The sequence below is a fragment of the Agelaius tricolor genome, unplaced genomic scaffold (genome assembly GCF_023055355.1).
Source record: "Agelaius tricolor isolate 1412-34295 unplaced genomic scaffold, bAgeTri1.0.p SCAF_13, whole genome shotgun sequence".
Lineage (NCBI taxonomy): Eukaryota > Metazoa > Chordata > Aves > Passeriformes > Icteridae > Agelaius > Agelaius tricolor.
Window position 1 is genome coordinate 11,494,619 of NW_027269273.1, and position 23,252 is coordinate 11,517,870.

Genomic DNA, 23,252 nt, shown 5'->3' on the forward strand with positions numbered 1-23,252 from the left:
GACCACAGCAGCTGACAGCATGGCCAGGTACCAAAGGCATTCTGAAGGGCTCGTGTTCCACAAAACCATTTGTTGATCTAAACATGTGCCTGAAAAAATGACAACATTCCAGATTTGGGCCTTGGGGTACTGAAGTTTTTCAATGGTAAACACTACAACTGTGCCCATACTTACCCACATCTCCTATTTCAAATGCTGGCATTGTTCTAGCGGTTTCTAATTTTTTTTAGGGTTATTTTGGATTGTTTTTGAAGAAATTCTAAACAGAAATAAATTTTTTAAAAAGAGCAGGATATATACCTCTCACAATTCTCCATGGTGCTGTGCTGGAGACACAGGCTTTCTCTCTGCTCAGTTCAGAGCAAGTTCAATTTATTTAGTCAGCTGCTCTCCCAGTTTGTTTGAATGCAATGCTATGTGTGCAAATTTTCACACCAGACTACACCTGGAACTTCATAGGTCAGATAAAATTTTTAATTATGATCCACATAAATGACTGAGTTCAGAGCCTCTTCCAGGGGGATTACAGACTGTCTCCAAGGCTGGGAACAGATGTACTTTAGGAATGAATTGCATTTCTCAATGACTTGCATCCCTTCCAATCCACGAGTTCAGTGGGACCAGAAGCAAAGCAAAATTTGGCCTACCATGTTGGCTGTTTTAGTACGACTTTCAAATGGATGCTTTGCACAATCAATTGTCAGACCTCAGAGAAAATGTTGCCCCATTCACTGTAAAACAGGAAGGTCCACAGAGGAAAACAGTTGCATTAGAAAACCACACAAACAACATTAAGGCTACCTAGTTGGATGTTTTCAACCCTTTTTGTTTTCCTCTGCAAACAATGACAGTTTCAGTAAGATCTGAAGCGATGCTCTGAACAAATAATACACTAGTCTGTCATTGGTTAATATTAACGTCTCTCTATTCAAACATGCTGAGAACTGAATAGAACAGTTAACATATAACAGTCACACATCCTTTGCTGAGTACAAGATCGTATCTCTAACATCAACCAAAGATATCCTCACCATTTCAGATCTTCAGCTATCATTCAGTAAAACATTCCATTCTCTTAAATACATTGCTTGTCTCCTCTTTCTGGGTCTTTCGGGGGTGCTGCATGAACACATTCTCTCCCTAAAGGCATGGCCTATGATATGGTTCTTTCTTCAACTGAAATCTTGCTGTGTGTTCCCATTATGTTGCCAGAGGTGAATTTGCAGAGCTTGGGGGAGGGAAGATCTTGCATCTGAATTGAAAAGATTGAATTTTCAAGCATCAGTTTGGGCAGGACTCTGCACTGTACTGCATAAATCTCATCTCGAAGAAATTAATGGTGAACGATTCATTAGTTGTGATCACCACTTGAAAATTGTTGAACCAGAGGTTTATATAGCACCCAGTTTTCTTATAACATGAAAATTCAGGTATGTTCACAGGGTTAATGGGCAGAGGCAAGCTCCCTTTGCTCACGTCCTGAGATGGAGCAATGCAAGTGGTGTGGACAGAAAGGTCCAATGACTGCAGGGGTGCAAAGCTGAGCCCCACCTAATGCACCCTGCCTTTCAGAGGGTTTATCTGGTGTGGGCTCGGGGCCATGCCCACCACAGCCAGCTCAGCTCACGCACAGTGAGATTGTGCCCAGCCACCACATATGGCAGGGAAAGGCCAGGGTGAGCCCAAGCCCCACAGGGACCCTCCTCACTGCTACAACAAAAGCTCTGTCTTTGCAGAAGGGAGTCTGAACACCTCACAATCCATCCTGGGGCATAAAACAATCGCTTGCCCTCAAATACATTTCTGTTGAAAACACACAGCAAAGATTGCAGCCATAGAAAATTCTGTAAGCAGGACAATTTCATCAACTTTATCTTTAAAAGTACCCCCAAAACCACAAAAGCAACCCAAAATAAGCCTTGCTGAATGAAGACTGTCAAAAAAAATTCTTTTTACTGCCTTAACAAAAAAAAAAATGACATACACCTTCAGCATTTCTTTTCCAAATTTACTTGACAGAGGTTAAGATATTGCTTTATTCTGACTCAACATACAACAGCACTGTGGGATTGATTGTGCTATTTTGGGAAGTCTTGAGACTTGTGAACTAGAAAGTCTGGGGCATATTAATAAATCTAACAATTATTTTGCTTCAAAGGAATATTTTAATACATTCTGTATATACTCTTATTTTTTTTAAATCAATCTCCTGGCACTAACCAGGGAAGGCTATTTAGTGATTATTTATTATAGTGGATTTTTCCCCCCCCAAGAATAAGGAGATATTTTAAGACAGTAAACCCAGTAAGGTGTGTCACTGAACCCAATTCATTGCAAAATTGGCACATTCTGTTACAATTTATGGGGGGAAAAGGGACTCAAAAGAAAGCTAATGCAAAAAGGACTTACAGTGTGATTAGGATACAGCAACCAGGGAATGATGCATCCTCTCTAAGGCCTTGATCCCCTGCAGGGAGGGACTTGGTGGAACCATCTGCTCTTAGAAAGCTCCATCAGAGTCAGATCTCCGCATGCCTCTGGGTCTGCCCATACTGAACCATCTGCAGGGCTGAAGCTTTAAAGTTCACAAGCCTAAGTCATAATTAATTAAAGTGACTGGAGAACTGAATGCAGGAACAAATTAGGCAGTGTGGACACTTATTGGCTGGATTTTGATCATACTGGATCTCCCTGACTCTTCTCTGAACAAGCCATAATAAAAAATAAGTTTAAAAAAAATACACACACACCGAGAAGTGCTCCTTGAGAGCTTACAAATGATTTTAAAGTGTAAAAGTTTAGAAATGTTGAGGGGTGCTAACGAACAACAGAGTTTATGTTTCCACTTAAAAAACCCAAACCAGAAACCAAAACCAAACCTGTTGTAGTACACACTAATACATTTTCTCTTGTTCTTCCTCACTCTCCACCAAGGCAGCTCTGATAGGCAAAGCTCAGAAGATGGAGCAGCTGTGGACTCATTGAATCTCTATAGACCCCAATCCTGCTCCCACTCTTGGCCAATCCCAAAGCTCATAAATGATTCCATTGACTTTCTTGGGGCAACTGACACAGCAAATTAAGGTTGAGAGTTAAGCATCTGCTCAATTCAGGGATGTTGTCATCATTCCACAGCAGGTACCAGAACTCAGAACTAGGTGTCTGTGTGCCTGTTCTCGTGATGTGAACCTAGAATCAAGAGCAGAGGGGGAGAGGGGACTGGATCTGTGTTGGGCTTACAGGACCTGTTCTCCAGGGTCTGAATCCCTGCCCAGCAGCTCACTGCAGCGCTGCCCTGAAACCAGAAATGCATCTAAGGACGGTACTTGGCCTTCACTGAAAAAGAGATGCATAGCCTAAGCCTTCGGACAGCCGAACAGGACCACGGGAAAGTCCTCTGGAACTGGAACTGTGTAATCCTGCCTAGAAAGCATCTAAAAGCACGCTTCATCCCTCCTGGAACTTTTCCCTTAAAAAAATATTTTGTTAAAAAACACTATGATATGAGGGCGATTGACTATTTGGTTTCTTCTAAGTAGATGCTCTTAAATTAATGCATATAAATAATTTGTATTTAACTTCCTTCCTTCCTGTTCAGCAAAGCGTCGAACGCGCGGACCTCTCGTTTCCCCTCCCGCAGCCCCCAGACGGAGTCACTTGGTCAGTACCGAGTCTCTCTGCGTGTCACTTTTGAGCACAAAGTGTGCCTCTCGCTCTGCCTTGGCCGTGGGGCTCATGGGCAGGAAGGCCGTGTTCTCGCTCGCGCCGCCCCGCGCCTCCGCGCTCGCCAGCTCCGCGTCCTCCGCCCGCCGCGCGTCCGTCAGCATCCGGATCTGCTCCTGCACAGTTTCCAGCAAGATTTTCACCTCGTGTTGCTCTGCTATTAGACAATTACTGACTGGGGAGCTCACGTTGACAAGTTCAGCAGAATAGGAGTTTTTGCACCATTTGATGCCTGTTACTTCAGGAACATTTTGCATTTGCATGCAGGCTTCGTCCAAGCCCACAGACGGGATGATGGGAACGGAGTTGGCCCTTGAAGAGGAATAGCTGACCAAGTCCTTCTGATCCACGTTATTAAAATATGGGGTTGTCTCTCTTGAAGGCAGTTGCATATTTATTGAAGGATTCTGAGGAGTTTTTAAACCACTGGATGAATACCTGGAAAGAGTAAAAAAAAGTTGTACATCAAGTGGTCAGAGCAACCAGCAGCAGGGACACTGTGTGAGATTCAGTGAACTGTGCTGAAGAGATACACATCATTTTCTCCTGAAATAGAGGAGCACTTGGCCATGGCGGGGCCCTGGGGACAACAACAGGCTCTGGAGACTGGTTTGGATTCTCAAATCTGCCAGTTGCAAAGCACTGCCTTTCTCTTAGTCTCATTTCACCCACCAGTACAGGAGAATAATGGAAATTTACTTTTAAAACATTTCAGAAGTACTATATGTATATAATATAGTATGTATTATATTTCAGAAGTAATATAATGTATTATTAATTTTCTTTGAAAATAAATTTGGAATTCTATTCCTACATTTCTGACTGGGGAAACGGATTGACACTTTCTTCAGTGTCAGAACTCTCAATGTCAAATGGCTGCTTTAGGAAAACACTTCTTTTAAAGTGCAGGTAAAAAGAACATTAAACACTCGTGGCTGTGTAGTCTTTATTTACATAGGAATGTACTCCCCCTCAAAGAACCAGAGCATTTAAGTGCAGTGTACCTCTGAATAAATTTTTTTTTGCAATAGCCCCTACTTGTAATGCTGGCCTGATTTGTTTTATTTGATTTCAACTGGAAATAGAGATAATATACAGGACTTGAGCAAATGTCTGTGTTCTCTTGATACTGTAATACTGTTTAAAAAACAAATCCTTTATCATCCACTAACACATATTATAACATGATTTTAATGATTGTGAAGCAACTTAGTGAATTTGTATCAACATTTACACTGTGTTTCAAAGCTAAACTCTGTTTTGTTTAAAAGAAATACTTAAAAAAATCAGAAATGGAAAGTATAATAAAGATAAAATAAACAATGACAAAAAAAAATGTTTCCCATTTGAAATTAGTACTTCTAGAAATGTGGTGCTCTAGGAGTTACTGTATTACACCAGTCATGGTTGCTAAGGACCACAGACATCACCTCAGTACCAGAACATAATTTATTTATAATCAGCTATAATCAGATTTATAATCAAGGCAATGGTGAATCTAATATGTTTTATCCATGGATGAGGAGAGCAACATTTAGATCTGTGTGGAAGCAGGTGCTCTAACTTGAAGGGTATTATTTCAAAAGTTCCTTAAGCCTGGCTGGACCTCACTAGGAATATCCTTCCACTCATATGTGCCTCCTGCTTTTTGGGATGAGCAGAAAAAGAGTTAAGGAAGAGAAACTGAATGGTGTGAAACTGCCGTGGTCCAGCACTGGCACAAGCAGAAATTAACTGGAAAGGCTTCCTCTGGCCCCATGCTCCTGGCCAGGTGTCAGACAGGAGGGAGCAGGAGACAACTGCAGGCTCATTTCCAGCACAGTGCCACTGACCTGTAATTAACTGCTGCGTGCTGGCACTGGGTTTGTACAAGTGCTGCACACACCCCCTGCCCACGTGGAGCTGGCACAGCCCATACCAGGACTCTCCTGGCATCCCCAGGGGCTGCATCCTGGAGCTCTGTGAGAAGGAGGAAGGGCTGGGAACTTTGCTGCCAGGTGAGGGAAAGAGATACTGCTTTGGGGAGTGGCACCCAGGGGAATAATACAGCAAGCAGCTTTCTGGGATGTGTGCTACAAGTTCCTGTGAGTGCTCTGCAGCTGTTTCACATCTGAGACTTGGTTAATGACAGTGGCACTACGCTCAGACACACCTGTAGCCATTCACGGAGGGGCTTTTTACACCAGCTCTCAGGATGAATGAAATACTGATCAGGGGTATTATTCCTGAGGAAGGACAATTAAAAAAAAACAAATGAAAACAAAACAGTGCAGACCTTTGGGTTGTGCCCATTCTTGTTTCCTTTGCTTATATATAATTGTTCAAACGACTATAGCTGGAGAGATCGCATCAGTTGCATTAGTCCCTTTTTTGGTAATTCAGGCCCTAAATATATTCTGGGCTGCACCCTGAAAACAAAGGGAGTGAATGTTTTTAATGAATTTCACATGCAATGTAGGTATTATATGGATGATATATAAGCAAAACCAAGAAAAGACTGAATTAAAATGGGTTTGGTGAGAAAACAGTAACATTTGCCAGTTCCCCAATAGAGATTCTTGGTATTTTGAAAACTAACTGGCAGCAGCAGTGACATGTAACGAAATGCATGGTGCATTCCCATAATATTTTTAGAAATACAGATAGACATACCAATTTTATGCCAGAATTACATGTTTCTGCCCCTGCTCACAGGGCTTTCAAAGGAGAACTGAGGTTGAATTAAAGTGCATACATTGTGTGCAACAGGTGAGATATTAAACTCAAAGGGATATTAAATCTAAACCATGTGAGACTTGGCTTTTAGTTAATTACAAACTGATCCATGCTTCTGTGTGTGACACCAGACTGCTGCTGTTTTCAATAGACTGAGACTTAGAACTATAATTGCAGAACCTTAATTACATTCTCCTATAATTAACTTTCCCAGAACCACAGTTCCTCCAAAGAAATATATCTGTGTTTTTATCTGAAAAATTATTGTCTGAATAAATGAATTCATGTGCATGTGTTTCAAAGTGCAGCTCTCTCTCCACCCTCTTCCTAAAACCAAGCAATGAAAGCAAATATTTATAAATATTTAACAGTAATTATGTTATAGAGTGTGTAAGAGTCTAAACTAAAGAATCAAAGTGATAGAAGCACAATAATTTTACTGGCCCCTTTAAGAATAGATATCAAAGAGAGACACAAGGGACTGAAACTTTAAATATGAAATGGATTTTACTTAGCATAGTCCCAGCAGCTTTGCTGTGAGCCCTGTGGCCAAAGGTGTGCAGTGTACAAGCCTGACAACAAGGTCCATTGAGATGGATGGGGATCATGGCAGGGGCTCTGCCAGGCTCTGGGGCAGCCCTACACTGAACACACACACACACCCCCATCCTCTGCAGGCCTGACTACACTTCAGCCAGGCTGCTGCTGGATGGAGTTCAGAGTGCTCACAGAATCAGGGAGACAAACCACTTGGATTTGTGCTTCCCAACAGGGAAAGATGGAGGTGGAAAAGGAGAAGAAAGGAAGTAGTGTAAATTCTGCAGGGGACAAGGGAACTTTTCATTTGGGCTGGAAATTTGATGAGAACACCAACACTGTGAATATTTAGAACAACACAGCAGATATTTAGAGGGTACACATCCTTAGTGCACAAAATATAGATGAAGTACTTAAGTGGAATGAGGCCAGAAGGGGTCACAGTCTGGCCCCAATATCAAATTTTGCAGAACTGCAAATTCAAAATACAGGCCAGTACAAGCTGATACTTGTAAGGTCACACACTGATTTCCTAGACAAGAGTAAATACAATTACCCACAGCTTTGCTGTGCCTCACTCCTCAGCCTGGGAGGAGGCTCTGGCACCTCCCAGAGCCTGCATCACACGATGCTGCCACTGGAGAGGGAAGGCTGCCTGCTGCTCCTTTCTGCAAGGGTGGCCAACTGCAGTAGGAAATTTTCACCAGGAATTATATGCATATATCACACAAATGAACAATATTTTTACTGCAAGAGGAAATAAACATTTTTTTTCCTCAGAAGCAAACAGTAACAATGACACAAGTGTGAGTCAAACTTGTTTAAAAGAAGTCACCAGACACCCAACCCCATCAGTTTCACCTGTAAGTCAGAGTGAGGAGTTTCACTGTGACTTACAGGTGAAACTGGGTGGGGTTTTTATTCCATTCCAGATATCACTCCTATTTTCATATAAAATATGCTTGTAATATTCTGGAAAGTCTTTGGAAATCTATAGGGATATGTAAATACTATGCAAAGTATCTCAGCAATTGCAAAAGACTTCAAAGCAGCTGCAGGTTCTCAGGAGCACTTCTGAGACCCAGACCTTATGTACAGCTCAGCTCAGTGCTCTAATAAACTGAATTTAAAAAGGAAAGGAAAAGCAGCATTTGTGCATTTTTGAAGACAAACCTGTATGAAGCTATGTACAGAAACCAACTCTGCAATGGGCATTATTTTCTTTTCAAAGCCCCAAAGGGGCTCACTTGAGGCATGGCTTTACTCACCCGTGACAAGGTATGGTGTCCTGGTCGGTGATCCTGGACTCCTGGAGCTGCTGATATGCTGGTCCTGCAATCCCATTGAACCTACCCCGAGGCAAGGGAGGAGTCCTCCGAAAGGCATTTCTGTGCAGCATCCCACTTCTCTGTCCTGGGCTGCAGCATGAAGAGAGACTTCTAGGAACAACACCAAGAGTACAGTAACAATTATCACACCAAAAGCATAAAATTCTGCAAGGTAAACGTTCAGGATTAATAATGCATGGATTACTGTTCTTATAAACTTTGCTGTGGCAGACTATGATGTCAGTAGAAATTCTCTATGGAAATATAATAGTACAATCCACCATTAGCTGCTGCTTATGCCATTATTTAATACATCACCTCTTTTCTAGGAATGAAAATAATTGCCCACTATATGAAATGTTTTCTTGCACTTGATGAGGGATGCTTCTTTCCATGCTGCATATCATAGTCCTACTATAGAGAGTTGAGTCCTCAGACAGCATAGACAAACAATACAGATCTCTCATACCCACAGCTGAATTCAAAATGAGATCCTAAACTGAAAGCCCAATATATTATCTATCATCCTGTGAAGTGCTGCTTCCTGATACAAAAGCATTAAATTGAGAAAAAGTGTAAGTGAAGAATATAAGCAAAGCTGATGAACTGCAGATTGAAGAAGCTAAGACAAGTTTTCTCCACCTTGAACAGTATTTCTGTATTATTTTATTCCTGTTTTATATACAGATTGCTTTGTTGTTTATATACATTGATACCATGCTGTTTCTTTATATGATATAATAGAAACTTGAACTCGATAAAAAACAAGTCATAATTTTCTACTTATTTTAGAAAATTGGTTTTGTAAATGTCTGGTGTTTTGGAAGGAGAATGGATTTTTTTTTTCATTTCACACTGGAATGAAAAAGTATCTAGAATCCACGGTTTTGCTATATAAACCATACAATTGCTAATGCAAAAATATGGGAACACAGAACTAAGGCAAGGCATAGCCCATTTTTACTGCTAACAGGTCTCAGTACTGCATGGCGTGACTGAATATTCATTTTTCAGCTACTCTATTTCTCTTGGCATCTTCTGGGTCTCAGAAATGCATGTGTTACCTCATATTCTCTTACATCTTTAATGATAACTTAACAGAGGTTTTCTAGATGCCTTTTACGAGTCATTATTTTTGGCTGTGTGAATAATTCCAACTTGTGACAGAATTCAGCAATGCAAAAGACTTGATAAGTTTGCTTCTTTTTTCCTATTATAATGTGACTTAAAAGTAATCTAATTTTTTTTACCTAGTGGGAACTTTAATTACAGTTAGGGCCACATCTACTCCCAGAGCAATTCTTTCTTGGAACAAGCACCTTGGACAAATTCTCTTTGAGTGTACATTTCCATTAAAATCAACATTTTCTGCCCAAAATTAAAAGAAGAAATAAATTCAACACTCTCTATCCTACTGCTCAGGCTAGCAGTGTTCCATTGCAGTCTAACCTCTGTTTTCTTCCACACCTTTACTTTCCTAGTGCTTTCTATTGAAAAGACCAACAACCCATAGCAATAACATTCCCTCCACGATTTTTTCATGCTTGCTTAAAAAGATTTTTCCTTTGCTACTAAGGAGGCTGTGAAAAAACTTTTTTAAAAACCTGAAATACTGGCCTCTCAGTTTTGAAGGCTGAGTTTGAGTTGCAAATTACAGTTCCTACTCTGTAAAATAACACTACCACATCACAAAATAATTGACAATTTCTGCTCAGGAGAGCCTGAGATTAATACAGCAGGGGATCTCAAAAGATGCAGGTGAATTAACAATTTGTGCTGGATAATGAATTTTTGGGGTTTTTATTGACATGAGCGTAGTCATCAATGGAATCCAAAAGTAAAAAACAAACTTCAGATTGGTTACAAATCTTTATAGTTAGAAACTTTTATTGTTTAATTTGTGGTTGGTTTGATGACTTTGAGCATCTTCCTTGTTGGATAAGAGTACATTATCTCCATATGCAAATTCACAAAAGCTCTATTTCTAATAGAGGTAATTTCAACACATACAGCTAAACCTGAGGTAATGGGTATAAAACTGTAGAAATGCTGAGACCAAGGGATCTGCCACAGTCCTGCAACCACAGAACTTCCAGCCCTGACACAGTCTAATTTGCTGCCAATGCGAGGTTCTTATACTTTCAACATTTCTGCCAGAAAAAAAACCAACACAAAACAACACAAAACCAAAGGAAGAATGAACAAAAATCATTTGAGGTCATGGACAAGAAAAATTCATTAAAGATCAGGAAATACTTACAGACAGTGCAGCTGCAAGCTGCAGCAGTTGTTTCTCCAGGCACCAAAAAACCCCCTAAGAATTTCTGTTAAAAGTTCTATGGAAAAGGATCTCCAGCACAAAGCTTTTCCTTTTACACAAAACTGATATGAAGATCAGCAATGAAAATGTAATGTCCCTCTCAGACTTCTCTATCACTCATGTGAAAAATTCCTCCCTCTCAGGTAAACAATGGTTTTTTGATTTCTTCAGGAATTTATTTTCCTTTAGCCAACATTGTGGTTTCTTCCTTCCTGCACTCCAGTCTAACTGGGTAAAAGAAACCAGCCCACATAAGTGAGCCATTCAATAAAACAGACCAATACATAAAGCTGTAGCAGATATGTCCTTAAAATCTATCAATCAATTACTCCAGAATCAAAACATCCGAATATGCACAAAGTGGTTCACAAGTGATGCACAAACTAGGGAGAAGTGCAGTTCTGATGAATTAATGGTTTGAAAAAGGCAGTTCAACCATCCTAAGGTTAATGAAGAACTTGGGATTCATTCTTGCCAGTTGTTTTGTGTGAGATTTTTCTTTAGGTTGAGCAACTGAGTGAAAACAAAGTCTGATCCTACAGGTGGAGTCTTCTCTTCTTGGGGCACATACACAACTCCAAATGCAGTTACCCAGTTTTATGAAGAGAAGACCAGCAGTGTTTTTACAGTAACTATGGGATCCTTCTGTACTACTTCTGAATTAATTACAAACCACCCAGTAAATACATACTCCTGAGCCAGCTCCCAGGCCATGTCCTCTGATACTCCCTCAGAGCCACCTTTTTAGGCTGTTACACAATCTACTGCTAACATTTGTATGGATCAGCTACTGAGACTTTCAGCTGATTTCAGAATTAATAAATACAGTCTACAGCTACAAATCTTCTCTTGGTTTCTGAAATGTAAGCATTATTGATTCCTTCATAACATTCTCCTATATGGAATAGTCTGTTTGAGGCTACTCAGGGAATTTGGAACTCTATGATAATCCTTCAATGCTACCTGTGTCATCTGGTCATCATCCTGGTGATAGAACAACAGAAAAGGGAACAGAGCATTCAAGGTACATCAGATGCACTGAGTTTAATCATCTGCCATAACCTCATCATATTTTTCCTGTAGTGCACTGATCAACCTCCATCCTAAATTGATGATCATACCCAGGCTACTTTTACAGAAAGTTGTTCTATATTGAAAACTTTGAGACTTCTTTCCAGTTTAAAATTAATTTTGATGAATATTCAGCAGGTCTATGTGCCACCACACTCCTTCCTTTTAAATAGGTCTTTTACTTCTCGTTGTGCTTGCTCTCATGTATTCAAAAGCAGCAGTCACACACCCTTTCCAGTCTCCTGAAGACTGACATAAGACAGACTTGTGACACTTTCCATGGAACATGAATCATTCCTCATCTTGGCTTGGGAATGCAGTGAGTCCATGGCAACTGGGAGGCCATTTTAGCCAGGTGAGATTACAGTGCTGCATTCTCACACTGTGCTGTGTTCCAGCTTTGTTCAGTGACCTTGGGACAAACAAAGTCTGTCCCCAGTGTTGGCTAATTCTTTGAGTGCTGCACTGGTGAATGTCCTACCTTCTCAACAAAAGTCCTTAACATCTGCCTTCTCAGCACCTCTGTGCATGCACATCAGAGTTTTCTGCCTCTCCCTACGTTCTCCCTTTAAAGGCATTAGACACATGACAGCAGTGACTGAGCTTGTGTAGAGATCTAACTCATCCCCACCAAACACAAATGCAATCATCAGTGCATATGTTGCAGTACCTGCTGTTGGTAGGACAGTAAAACAATTTTTGCCTTTTTTATATTTACCGCAAGAATCTTCTTCCCCCACATTTATCCTAAAATCTTGACTATTCAGATTCAGCATAATTGGTTCCTACTTTTATAAATTCTTCATCTTCCTAAATATTTGACACTTGCTAATCCATCATCTCATCTCACAGTTCCCATTTTTACAGATTTTGCTTCCAGACATGAAATTTTGTTCTTTCAATTTTTTTTTTTTTTTGGATCAAGATTAACCAAACTTGATTAACCATCTTGAGAGCTTTGATTTCCACATTTTACTTCCACTTTGACTGTGGGAATGTCTATTTTCACACATTTGGTTCTGTTCATATTCAGCCTTTGTCCTCAAATAGTCATCCCAATGATGCAATAAAAAATGAAGTCTATTAATTCAGGATTTCCCTAACTGCTTCAGTTATTATCTCTGTCCCATCATCTGTTTTGCTTTTTCTTTGGGAAAAGAGCAGATTCCTTACACCTTCTTCCTTTTAGGCTTCCTCTGCCTTTACATTCCTAGTTGCTTTAGTTTATCTATACTTGCTCTTTGAAATTCAATAGCCTTATTTACAGAATAACTTTAATTTACTCTTTCCTCTACTGTAAACTGAATCACTTATATCAGCAGCATAAAGAGTAAAACGCTTAGCAAATGAAAAAAAAATATTTTCCATGTTTTTTGTGGTGTGAAAAGTTCATTAAAAATGAAAAGACAAATTATTATTAATTTTAGGGTAAGTTTATCCTATTTTGGCATTTTTGTAAGACAATACAACTGCTCCAGGCTGAAAGCCTCTACATTTGGCTTTCATCATGGCATTCTCTGAAATGAATCCCTCTAAAATCAAGGATGACTGCATCCATGAATGAAAGTCAGGATGACTAATTACCAAGGAAACTGCTATTCAAAGGGATCACAACTCAACCCATAATTAACAAAACTCTAATTTATTTCTATCTATCAGAAAATAAGGCAGTATGGGTTTCCTTCTTACCAAGATCAACAGATCATCCAAGACAAATTTTTGAGCACATTGTATACATTGCAGGAAGTTTACTGATGAAACACATTTGTTAATTTTGAATTCTGACAGTTCTAAGAGTTATTTTACATATGTAAGCAGAAGATGCAACATTCCTCTATGGTAACAGCAGAGCACGACACAGGCAAAATATTTTAGGAGATTAATAATAACACAGGCTACATATTTTTTGAGATTAAATTTCAGTTTTCAACCTAATCTCTGCATTAATTTTTTGTGTAGCTGAGGTTTGTTGAGACAGAAAATTGATATTATCCATAATCTGAGTGAAATAATTAGCCAGTCTCTGTCAGTCACATTTCAACAACTCCAAATGATTCCCTACACTGACAGTCTTACTTCCAGGCCAAAATTTATTAGTTTCAGGACCTGGTAACCACCAGCTCCTGATTTTAAGAAATGATCACCCATCATTAGTGTCCTTGAAAATACCAGCAGAGAAAACAGGTCTGGATGTAGAGCAAAGTATTTCTATAGCAAGCAGAAATAAAACAACAATAGAATTTAGAACAGCCCAAAAGAGAGAACCTGCAGAGCTGATAGACTTTTTCCAGGGTCAGTCAGGTTTGGAATGAAATGAAGAGATATTTGGTATAAAATCCTCATTTGACCATTTGTCCACAGTGAACACTATTTAGAAAGTAAATTAGGAAGCTCTTACATGGTACATAAAGACAGTCTTGTAAGTCTTAAACGTTCAAGTCCGTTGACTTCTTAAAAAACAAGGACCTTGTATAATAAACTTTAAGCTTTAAAAAGCAAAAAAAATCTTTATAAATTAACTAGTCATCCCACTTGCAATAGTTCTGAAGCAAAGACGTTTCTTGGATATTGCAATCACACTATTAAAAGGTAAGGGAATGAGTTTTTTTCTGAACTTCATGTTGTGACTAAATGGTGATAAAATTCTTCCCAGACTTCTGTAGAAAGCACTCTAGGAAACAGCCCCATAGTTCATCTATGCTTAATACAATTATTAAGCATGTTTTGAAAATTTCTGTGTAATAAGGAAAAAGACCTAAGAAATGGATCTGACATGACAGCTGGCATTATTTTTTTTCATGTCAAATTAAAGGCTTAAGTAAAGTAAAAGTAGATAGAACCCAAATATCCCTTTCTGGTTTACATGTGGCACTTTGTAGGTTAAGCAGATCACTTATTCAAACGAGAAAACAAATAGCTGGCTGGGAGACTGCACTGAAAATGCACCAAATACTACAGAAGCCAGATCATAACCTCATGCAATCCCAGACTTTTTAAAAAGTAATTAAAAAAGAAAATCCTTTTAATAAACATGTCTTCCAATCCAGATTAGCTAGCTGAAAAAATTCCAAACTCATTTTTCTCAGCCTTTTTTCCTCTCTCTGTGCACTGGACCAGATGTTACCACTGTCATTCCACCAACATTATTGCTTGTACCAGACTCCAGTTTGGTTTCTAGTCCTGTAATGAAGCACCTGCAATCTTTCTCATCCAAAAACATGTTAGAAGCAGAATTCTAATCTGAATCTCATCCAGTGATGGGTGACATTCCTCTTTTTTTTTCTCTTGGAAACAACCATCCAAACTTTTTTAAGCCTTGCTTTCAAAGGCCACCATGTTTTCATAAATAATTCATTATTCATTTCATGCGACTTTTGTTTAAGGAAACTCCAAAAAAGGGCTGGAAGTTTGCAACCAAGTTTTTCTGCAGCAATGAGTCATTAACTTCACGAACATTGATAAGGAAAGTCTTGTTTTTAATGGCTCCTCCTCCTACAGCTGTTCCACTGGCTGGGCTGTGCCTGCAGCTCGGATGGGGCCTGTAAATGCTTCCTGCAGGACTGGCACAGCCCACAGAGGAAGGCAGGGAGCACCCCTATTACCTTTTATGTCTGCAGCTAAGAAAATGCTTGGACATCTGGTTAATAAGCTGGCTGAGGCTCTGCTGGCACCAGGGCACTCAGCAGCAGCTCGCCCAGAGCCAGCACAGCATAACCTTGCACACGGATCAGCAGCTCTGCAGCCTCCCAGGCAGCTCTCACAGACAGATGTTTGCTCACCTGTGGTGCTTGATGGGCTGGGTTCCTCTGTCAGGAGACAAGGCCTCTGGGAAAGACTGGGTGCCTGAAAAACTAGACTCCATAACTTTGTGCAGAATGGGCCCCGGGTGCCTATCTGGCTTTGAATACTGCAGCAGAGAGAATAACATTAATTAATACTCACAAGACAAAGTACATTGTTGATGCTATTCACTCTGAATTCATATCAGAGAGGGATAAGAAGTGCTCTAGTGCATTTTAAAATCAGAATTAGGCATTGCAAGTAATACATTCATTCAGCATTGTTTACACAGCAGAAAGGGCTGGTAACCATTACCCCCATTACGTTCTGCACATCAAAACACTGATATCAGCCTTAGCAGAAAAATTACAGACTGATCTGCCCACAATGATGGGAACAACGATCTCTTTGACTAGAAGTCTGTTTTTGTGGCTGTCCATACAGAGACAGATCACAAAACACATCTCAGAGGACAGCCAGCAACTTCTTGGGTCCTTTGGTGATTTCAGTCAAACACTGCATTCATCATCAGCATGTACAACTATCAAAACCAAACTGAAACAGCACTTGTGTCATCAGATAAGTAAGAAAAATATCTGAATCCTATCCACAGAGCCAGGTATCTCTCTGAACCAGTCTGAAACTTTTGACCTGGGAGTATCTGTGCTAGTAAGAACAGCGTAAACATAATTCTTCTTGTGGCAGGTGTGGGCATAGGGCAGTCTCTGGGCACAGAGTGAGACACAAAGGTCTGCAAAGCAGACACCAGAAATGAAGAACAGATTTGTTCTTTTTGCTTTGTGATTCAACTGCAGTTTCAAACAAAAAAAAAAGTGTCTCAACCGATATAGAGCCCATAAAGTTGAAGTATAGAAAAAGCTGCATTAAAAAGCTGCACTTTGGCTTACCAGAAGATTCCATGTCGTTGGTGGTCACTGGGCAATATCTCAGAGATATGAGAGGGTAACTCACATTTCCACTCAGGTGTAAAAAGTAAAGCTCTTTCCAGACTTACTTTTTACTTTGCATTACAAGGACCTGCACTAAAACTAATAATTTCCTTAATTTTTATTTTTAGTACTAGACACCTAGATGTCCATGCTATCTTTAAAATAAATTTGTGTTGTGGCAGTGATTACATGATGACATGTTTTAGAAAGAAAATACAAATTAAATTATTAGAGAAAAAAATCACAGTGGTGAAAAATGTTTGTTACGATACAATAGCATAAAAATTCATGGAGAGGATAGTAAGCACTCTTTCAAAAGACAGTTCTTCATAATTATTAGTTTTGTCTAACAAAAGACCAGTAACTCTTAATAACAACAGACTGTTATTTTCTGACTCTCACTTATTCTTATCTACATTTCTGTAGACTTCAGCAAGATCAAAAAGGAAAGTTGTACAGGGATATTCCCTTTTAAAAATAGGTTACAGGTACTTTTAGTCCAGCCAGTCACACTTCTTATGACCAATTTCTATAGATAAAAAACCAGCTCTTCAAATTTTTTCTCCACTGCTCTTCTCCTCCTTTCTGTTGAGTGAAATACCCATGTTAAACACAAAATCATTTTTTTTCTGCTTCTGAAGGCAAAGCTGTGAGTGGCAATATGGAAAAATGGTGCTGCATGCATGAAGTAAACACAACTGAAATAATAAGAAGAAATATATTCCACTCTCATTACTTTCAGTTACCATGATCTTAGATGTCACTTGTAAATGTTGTAGATAAAATATTCAGACAGAAATATGATTTTAAGGTACTCGCATTGGTGAAGGTTTTAAACTTTAATAGTTCTCCTGCCAGCTGCAGAAATGAAACTGGCTTTGATTTCTGACCTGAATAAATCAATTTGAGCTATGTAAAGAATGGCTTGCTAGTGCCAAGAAGCTATTTCTGTCCTTTTTTTGAATTTGCTCATGGTACAAAACTGAAGGCCTGAATGGCCCATAAGACCAAGAGGACATCATGAAGAGCAGAGAGAAGCTGTGCCTTTTGCTATATCCTTGTTTCAGGTGGATGTGGGCTGGAGCAGTGATACACAGAGACTTTCCTCATCACAGCTGAGGAACACCAGCACACCAGAAGCTGCTCTGATGCTGATCAGCAAATTTTACTGAAGGTCCAGAACCCAGCACCACCCAGGCACAGCCTACAAAGGGTATTTTTTACCCCTTAACTGAACATTTTTCTCCTTTTCAGATACTTAATACACAGTCATAACATTCATTACAATGAAAATGTAAATTAGTTTAAATTGAGGGTGTGAATATACAGGGAATTCTAATAATGCAATTGAACAGATCTGGATGCACCATGCTATTATACATTTTAATATATTTAAACACAGTTGGGTTTATTCTCCTTTAGCTTAACTCCAAGTGCCACACCCATTCTCTAAGATCACCCCTGGAGAAAAACACCTTCATACTCTTGTGAAGAGCTTACAGCAGCATCAGTTGGTGCCCCAGGAGGACAACAAGGGGTCATTCCCCAGCCACATCCCAGCAGGGCTCATCCTGCTGCTCTCACAGCTCACTTCTCACCTGGGCTGAGCTCCTTGGAAGCCTCTGACTACTGTGAGCTGCTGAATGCTCAGCCATGAGGGAGAAAAAGCTGTGAAACCCTTTCAAAGGCCTGTTACAGTAACAGGCCTTGAAAGCATCACTGAAAGCTTATCTGTATCTGGGATTTTTAATGTGTTTCTTGGATTTTTTTTGCCTTCTTGCTTAATTATCTATTCTTGTTTGAGCAATTACTGAAAAACACTGAGGCATATGGCTAAATAAATTAAAGAATAATGATTGCTTTAAAAAAAATTGCAAAATTTCCATTTTTCATTGTTTCATGGAGAAAATAATCTATTATGTGCAATTACTCAACTCTCTGACAGTAAAAATTCCACCCCCTGCTAGTTAATGCTAAGTGAACCTGAGAAGGTGGCCTGAGCCAGCAGACAAGAAATCAGCCTTTGTCACTGACCTGCTGCATTGCTGTGAGCACATAACTCCTCTGCTCTATGCCTTGAATCCCCTCTTCTGAAATGCAGGGCTCAGGGATAACAAATGCCACTGGAATGCTCCAGAGCAGCTTGACACTGCTGTCCTGGTGCTGTGCAAACCAAACACCCATCCTTCCCCTGGCTTTACTCAGCTGGTGCTATGCAAACCAAACACCCATCCCTCCCTGGGCTTTACTCAGTTGGTGTTATACAAACCAAACACCCATCCCTCCCCTGGCTTTACTCAGCTCCTCCCCTTCTGTTATTCCCCAAAATAGTGAAAGGCCCAGAAATCCACGTGGCACTGGAAGAGAGGTGATGTGGGGATCCCATTTCAGAAAGAACTGAGAAGCAGAGGGGTCAGCCTGAAATGACATTCAGAGAGGTTGTCTCAAGGAGGAAAAGAGCCAGAGATTTTTCTGAGGGGGCTGAGCTTGCACAAAAGCTCATCAGGTGGTACATTTAACATCCTTACTGTTCCCCTAAGTTTTGTTGTATGTTTTGTTGCCAACACTGCCTCTAGACAGAGGACAGTAAATTCAGGTTTGTCTATTCTGGCAGTTCTTCCTAAGTAGCCATGTGATACAGAAATGGGAAATTTGCTCTTGATCTCAGCTGATAAATCAAATGGCAATTAATGTAAACCCACAGAGTAATCCTTTAAAGATTTAACATATCTCTTGCTTGACATATATTAATTGCATTTCTATCACAGTGAATGAAAAGATTTTATTTCCTACTACTAGGAACAAAAGGCAACAAGATGCAAAAGGGACATTTTTTTGGTCCCTCATTATAAGAATGTCAGAAACCTGAAGCTAGTGGTTGCAAGCTACTAGAAACAAGTGTAGTGAAAATTGAAACCACACAGAACAGCATGAAAAGCATATTAACCACCTCAGAGGGACAGTAATGGGAAATTAATAGATCCCCTTAGTACCATGGGAGAAGGTATTAAAAACCATGAGGATGAAAAAGGCCACTTTAAAAAGCCATGACAATTCTCAGAATCGCTAAAGGAATGTCAAGGTTTCAGCTGATCTTTTAAATTTTTTTTCCATGATATATAACTTGGTAAAGTTGTGAGAATTTAAAAAGAAACCCTTAACTTCATGTGGCTCCTGTAGGAATCAGGAGCCACCCCAGCTCCTCCTGCCACCTGCATGGTGTATGAGGGTGCACCAAACACTTGTCTCTCTAGATGGGGAGAAGGACAATTTCCTTCCTTTTGATTATGTGGAGACCTGACTGTTTGCTGCAGTCCTTTAAATATCTCTTGAAAGCAGGATGATCTCTTTGGGATGGGCTACATAATACTTGGGAAGCCCTAGGCTTTATGCATTAGGTGAAATGAATCTCCATCTCCTGGGTACCTCAAAGATCCTGGATTAAAAACTGGCACATCTCTTCCTGGCTGAAGAACTATAGCAAGATTACCAGTGCATTAGTCTTTAAATCCAAGAGGCTAGAAACCCTAGCAAGAACCACCTAGCAAGAATTTAAGTGTGTTGCTGCCAGAATGTTTTGGAAAAGCAGTGGACTTGGAGGAGATTCAGGAAATCCTAGGAGTTGTGTTCAAACAGATATTTATGAATCCTTCTTACAGTACACAGTATTTTTCATCTAATTTGTACCTCTAAGAGAATACTGAAATTGCTACTGAGGATAAGACAGGTGAGCACAATTACCAGTGATGAGCAGCAGGACTTTGGAGAGAACACAGCTGTCCTGACAAAATCCACCCCTTTATTTCACTTTGCAGAATCACAACTGAGCAGAGGCAGGGAGTGGAGGAGATGTAATACACTTGAGTATGGGGGAAAAAATTACTTCACTGAGATTGGTCAAGGTCTTTATAGTCACAAACCACTTGAAACCTTGTCTGCTATACCCTGGGCCTTGGGAAATAAGTTAAAGCTCCTTCTAAAGCAACACATTTGGAAAAATAGATGGGCCCTTTACTAAATATAGCAACCTCTCAGTCAAAAGGTGATGGTTCTTTCAGAATAGTCATCAAGAATAAGGAACCTTTTGCAGCTTTTCTCAGGTCTCCACAAAAGCATTCTCCTCTGCAGAAGAAAGAGCTGTGTGAAAAGCATGAAAGCATCACCAGGTCTATTCAAAGAGACAAGAGAAAAATCTGGGATTATCTTCTAGGGAAAGACAGAAAGGTGGCAAAAATGGGAAAACACTCTTGCTTGTAGGGGGAGCACGTGGAGTGAGAAAAGAAACAACTTCCAGGATTACCTAAACCAAAATGCCAGACTGGAGGAATAGCCTCCAGAAAGTAACTGCCCTCATTTATTTAAGTTTATTTATTAGCTCCTGGCAATGAAGGGAACTAGGATTTCTCCCCAGGCCCAGGCAGTGGCAGCTGCAGATGGGAATCCCATCCAGGCTGCCTGCTGCCCTTTCCAGCCAGCAGGTACACCCGAGGCAGATCTCTGGTCTCTGAGGGGGAGGCACTCAGCCATTCCTACAAAATACCTTTCCAAAGTCCCTTCTCTGCTGCCTCCCAAACCCCTGCCCTTTCCCCCCCTCCAATCTGGCAAGTTTTGTAAATATTTCATGAGCTGCCTGCATGCATGCCTGCACTAGTCTTCCTAACAATAGAAACTGCTATTACACTGTTAAACTGCAGCCTGCACAAGGTCATTCTGTTTTTCTTCCTTCCTATCTTCCCAAAGGGAAAATGCATTAATGGCAAGGAGAAAACAGTTGCCTGCAAGCAGCCACAAGGACAAGAAAATGGTGTGTTAATTACCAGCATTCATAATGTCAGGCTGAACAGAAATAAAAACTGAAAATCAAATTTGGATTAAAATAGTAAATATAACGATAGTGTTCAATCTCTGTGTCCAGAATGTATGAACTGCTATTTCAGCCATTATGGCTATGGCTGTGGCAAAGGAAAATGACAAAATATTGCACTGAATTACAGTGAGAAAATGCCAAAGAGAGCATATTCTTAGTGTTAACCAAGACTTATTTCATAGGATAGAACAAAAGGATCATGAACTTTACCTTTTGCTGCCATCATTACAACCAATAACACTCCCAACAGCTCTTTTTTAGGGGCTAGAAATAATATAAGGCCGAATGAACCGAAAGTGAGAGAAAAAATTGCACAAGGTTCCCCAAAATGTGATTATGTGAATTTAGTGGAGCTATCTTCTTTCTTGGAAGAGTATCTATTTTTCCTGAATTACAAAGCATATCATGAGCATAGGGGCACCACAGCAATGAATACAGAACTTTCAGTGAATACAAGCAATGCTCCCACAGCCTCTCTGTCTTAGCAGGGAGGCTCTGCTGACCCTAAATTGGTTAAAAGTGCTTACATTTATCTTTAAATTAATTGGATGTGAACTAGGAGCTTAGAAGTCATTGGCTAAGTGGGCATGAGTGCTCACTTTTGCTGAACTCCCACTATTTTGAAGGAATCTGGCAAATAAGGTAGTCATTCCTTTAAGCAATACTAAGATACTTTTTTTTTTTTTTTAAAGGAGTAAATAATTTAGAAAGGTTTTATATATCTTTTATATTTTCCTATTATATTGCTTACCAGGATCCTTCTTCCATAGGCTTTGTTCAAAGTAAGACAGTGCTGATTGTGTGTGAGCAGGAGAAAGAGAATGACATATACTGGAAAATATCTTCCTAAAAAAATACCAGGGCTAAATAAATTGGTTGTCTTCAAGTTCCTTATTTCAAACACGCTTTGCATATTTCAGGATTGTGAGACTGTAATGACTTACATATAATTACATTCAGAAAATGATTAAATATATTTCAAATTTAGTTTGAACAGACTAATTTCTTTCTGTAAACTAAAGTACCTTTAAATAAAGACCAGAAAAATGAGACCATCTGCACGGTCTTCCCTTGGGCATTTGTTTACATGTATAAATTTAGTTCTAGATTTTGAGTTCACTCTGAATTAACTGTGACAAATCTCTGCGTTTTTTCCTGAAGGTTCATGAATTATTGGAAGGTGTGACATCACTTAAGTTCAAGGACCCTCACTACACATACAGATATCTATGGGTATTGCAGGAAAATATAACAGTAATTTCCACTGCTGAATGCAGAGCTGGGGGGCTCAGCAAACTCTGCCACATGAACCAAATATACCAGGATCCATTGAAATAACTTTAGAAAAAAATCCCTGCTTTCCATTAAGAGGCCTGATAGAAAACATTTTATGAAAGGGGTGAGAATTGTGGTTCCCATTGCTCAGATGTTAATAGCAGCATGACGATGTGCTGCCATCAGCAGCAGGAACTCAGCCAGGCCATTAAGTGCTGTAGCTGGCAGGATTACTTACATTTTGCAGCTGGACTTGGCTTTGTGCCATACACTCTGACTTTGCCATCATGCTGGAAGCATTTAGGCTGTAGGTTTTCCTATTCTGCGTTTCTTTCAGCTGTTCGTGGATCTGCTTGGTTTGCTTCCTGCAGAGAGAAATAAAAGCCATGTAAGAAAGAGCTCACTTGATCTTCTGCTAGAGCCATGATACTTTTATAGCCACAGCTCCCTTTGTTCAAAACTTCACCATGCTAGCCAGCTGAGCTAATTCACTGATGTCTGATACTCCAGTGCAGCCGTTGTTTCCTGGCAAGGCTTAACAAAGGGGGGAAAAAAACCCCCTCTCTTGTGTTTTAAAATACCTTCTATTCTCAGATCACTATAATAGTATGCTCGTTGTGCTGGTGCAGGGTTTTGTAAGATCATCTATTGCACATTTAACAATAGCTTGCAAGTCAGTGTGAATA

At 39.9% G+C, this 23,252-nt stretch overlaps 1 protein-coding gene across 1 annotated transcript in view; it reads right to left on the bottom strand.

Annotated features, from left to right (window-relative positions):
• NRG3 (neuregulin 3) overlaps positions 1-23,252 on the bottom strand; it is a 344,618-nt gene that overhangs the window by 6,846 nt on the left and 314,520 nt on the right. The window contains 4 exon segments of the mRNA XM_071438745.1: positions 7-4,161; positions 8,244-8,414; positions 15,474-15,601; positions 22,805-22,931. Of these exon segments, the coding sequence (XP_071294846.1) occupies positions 3,654-4,161; positions 8,244-8,414; positions 15,474-15,601; positions 22,805-22,931 (934 nt within the window). The 3' untranslated portion in view covers positions 7-3,653.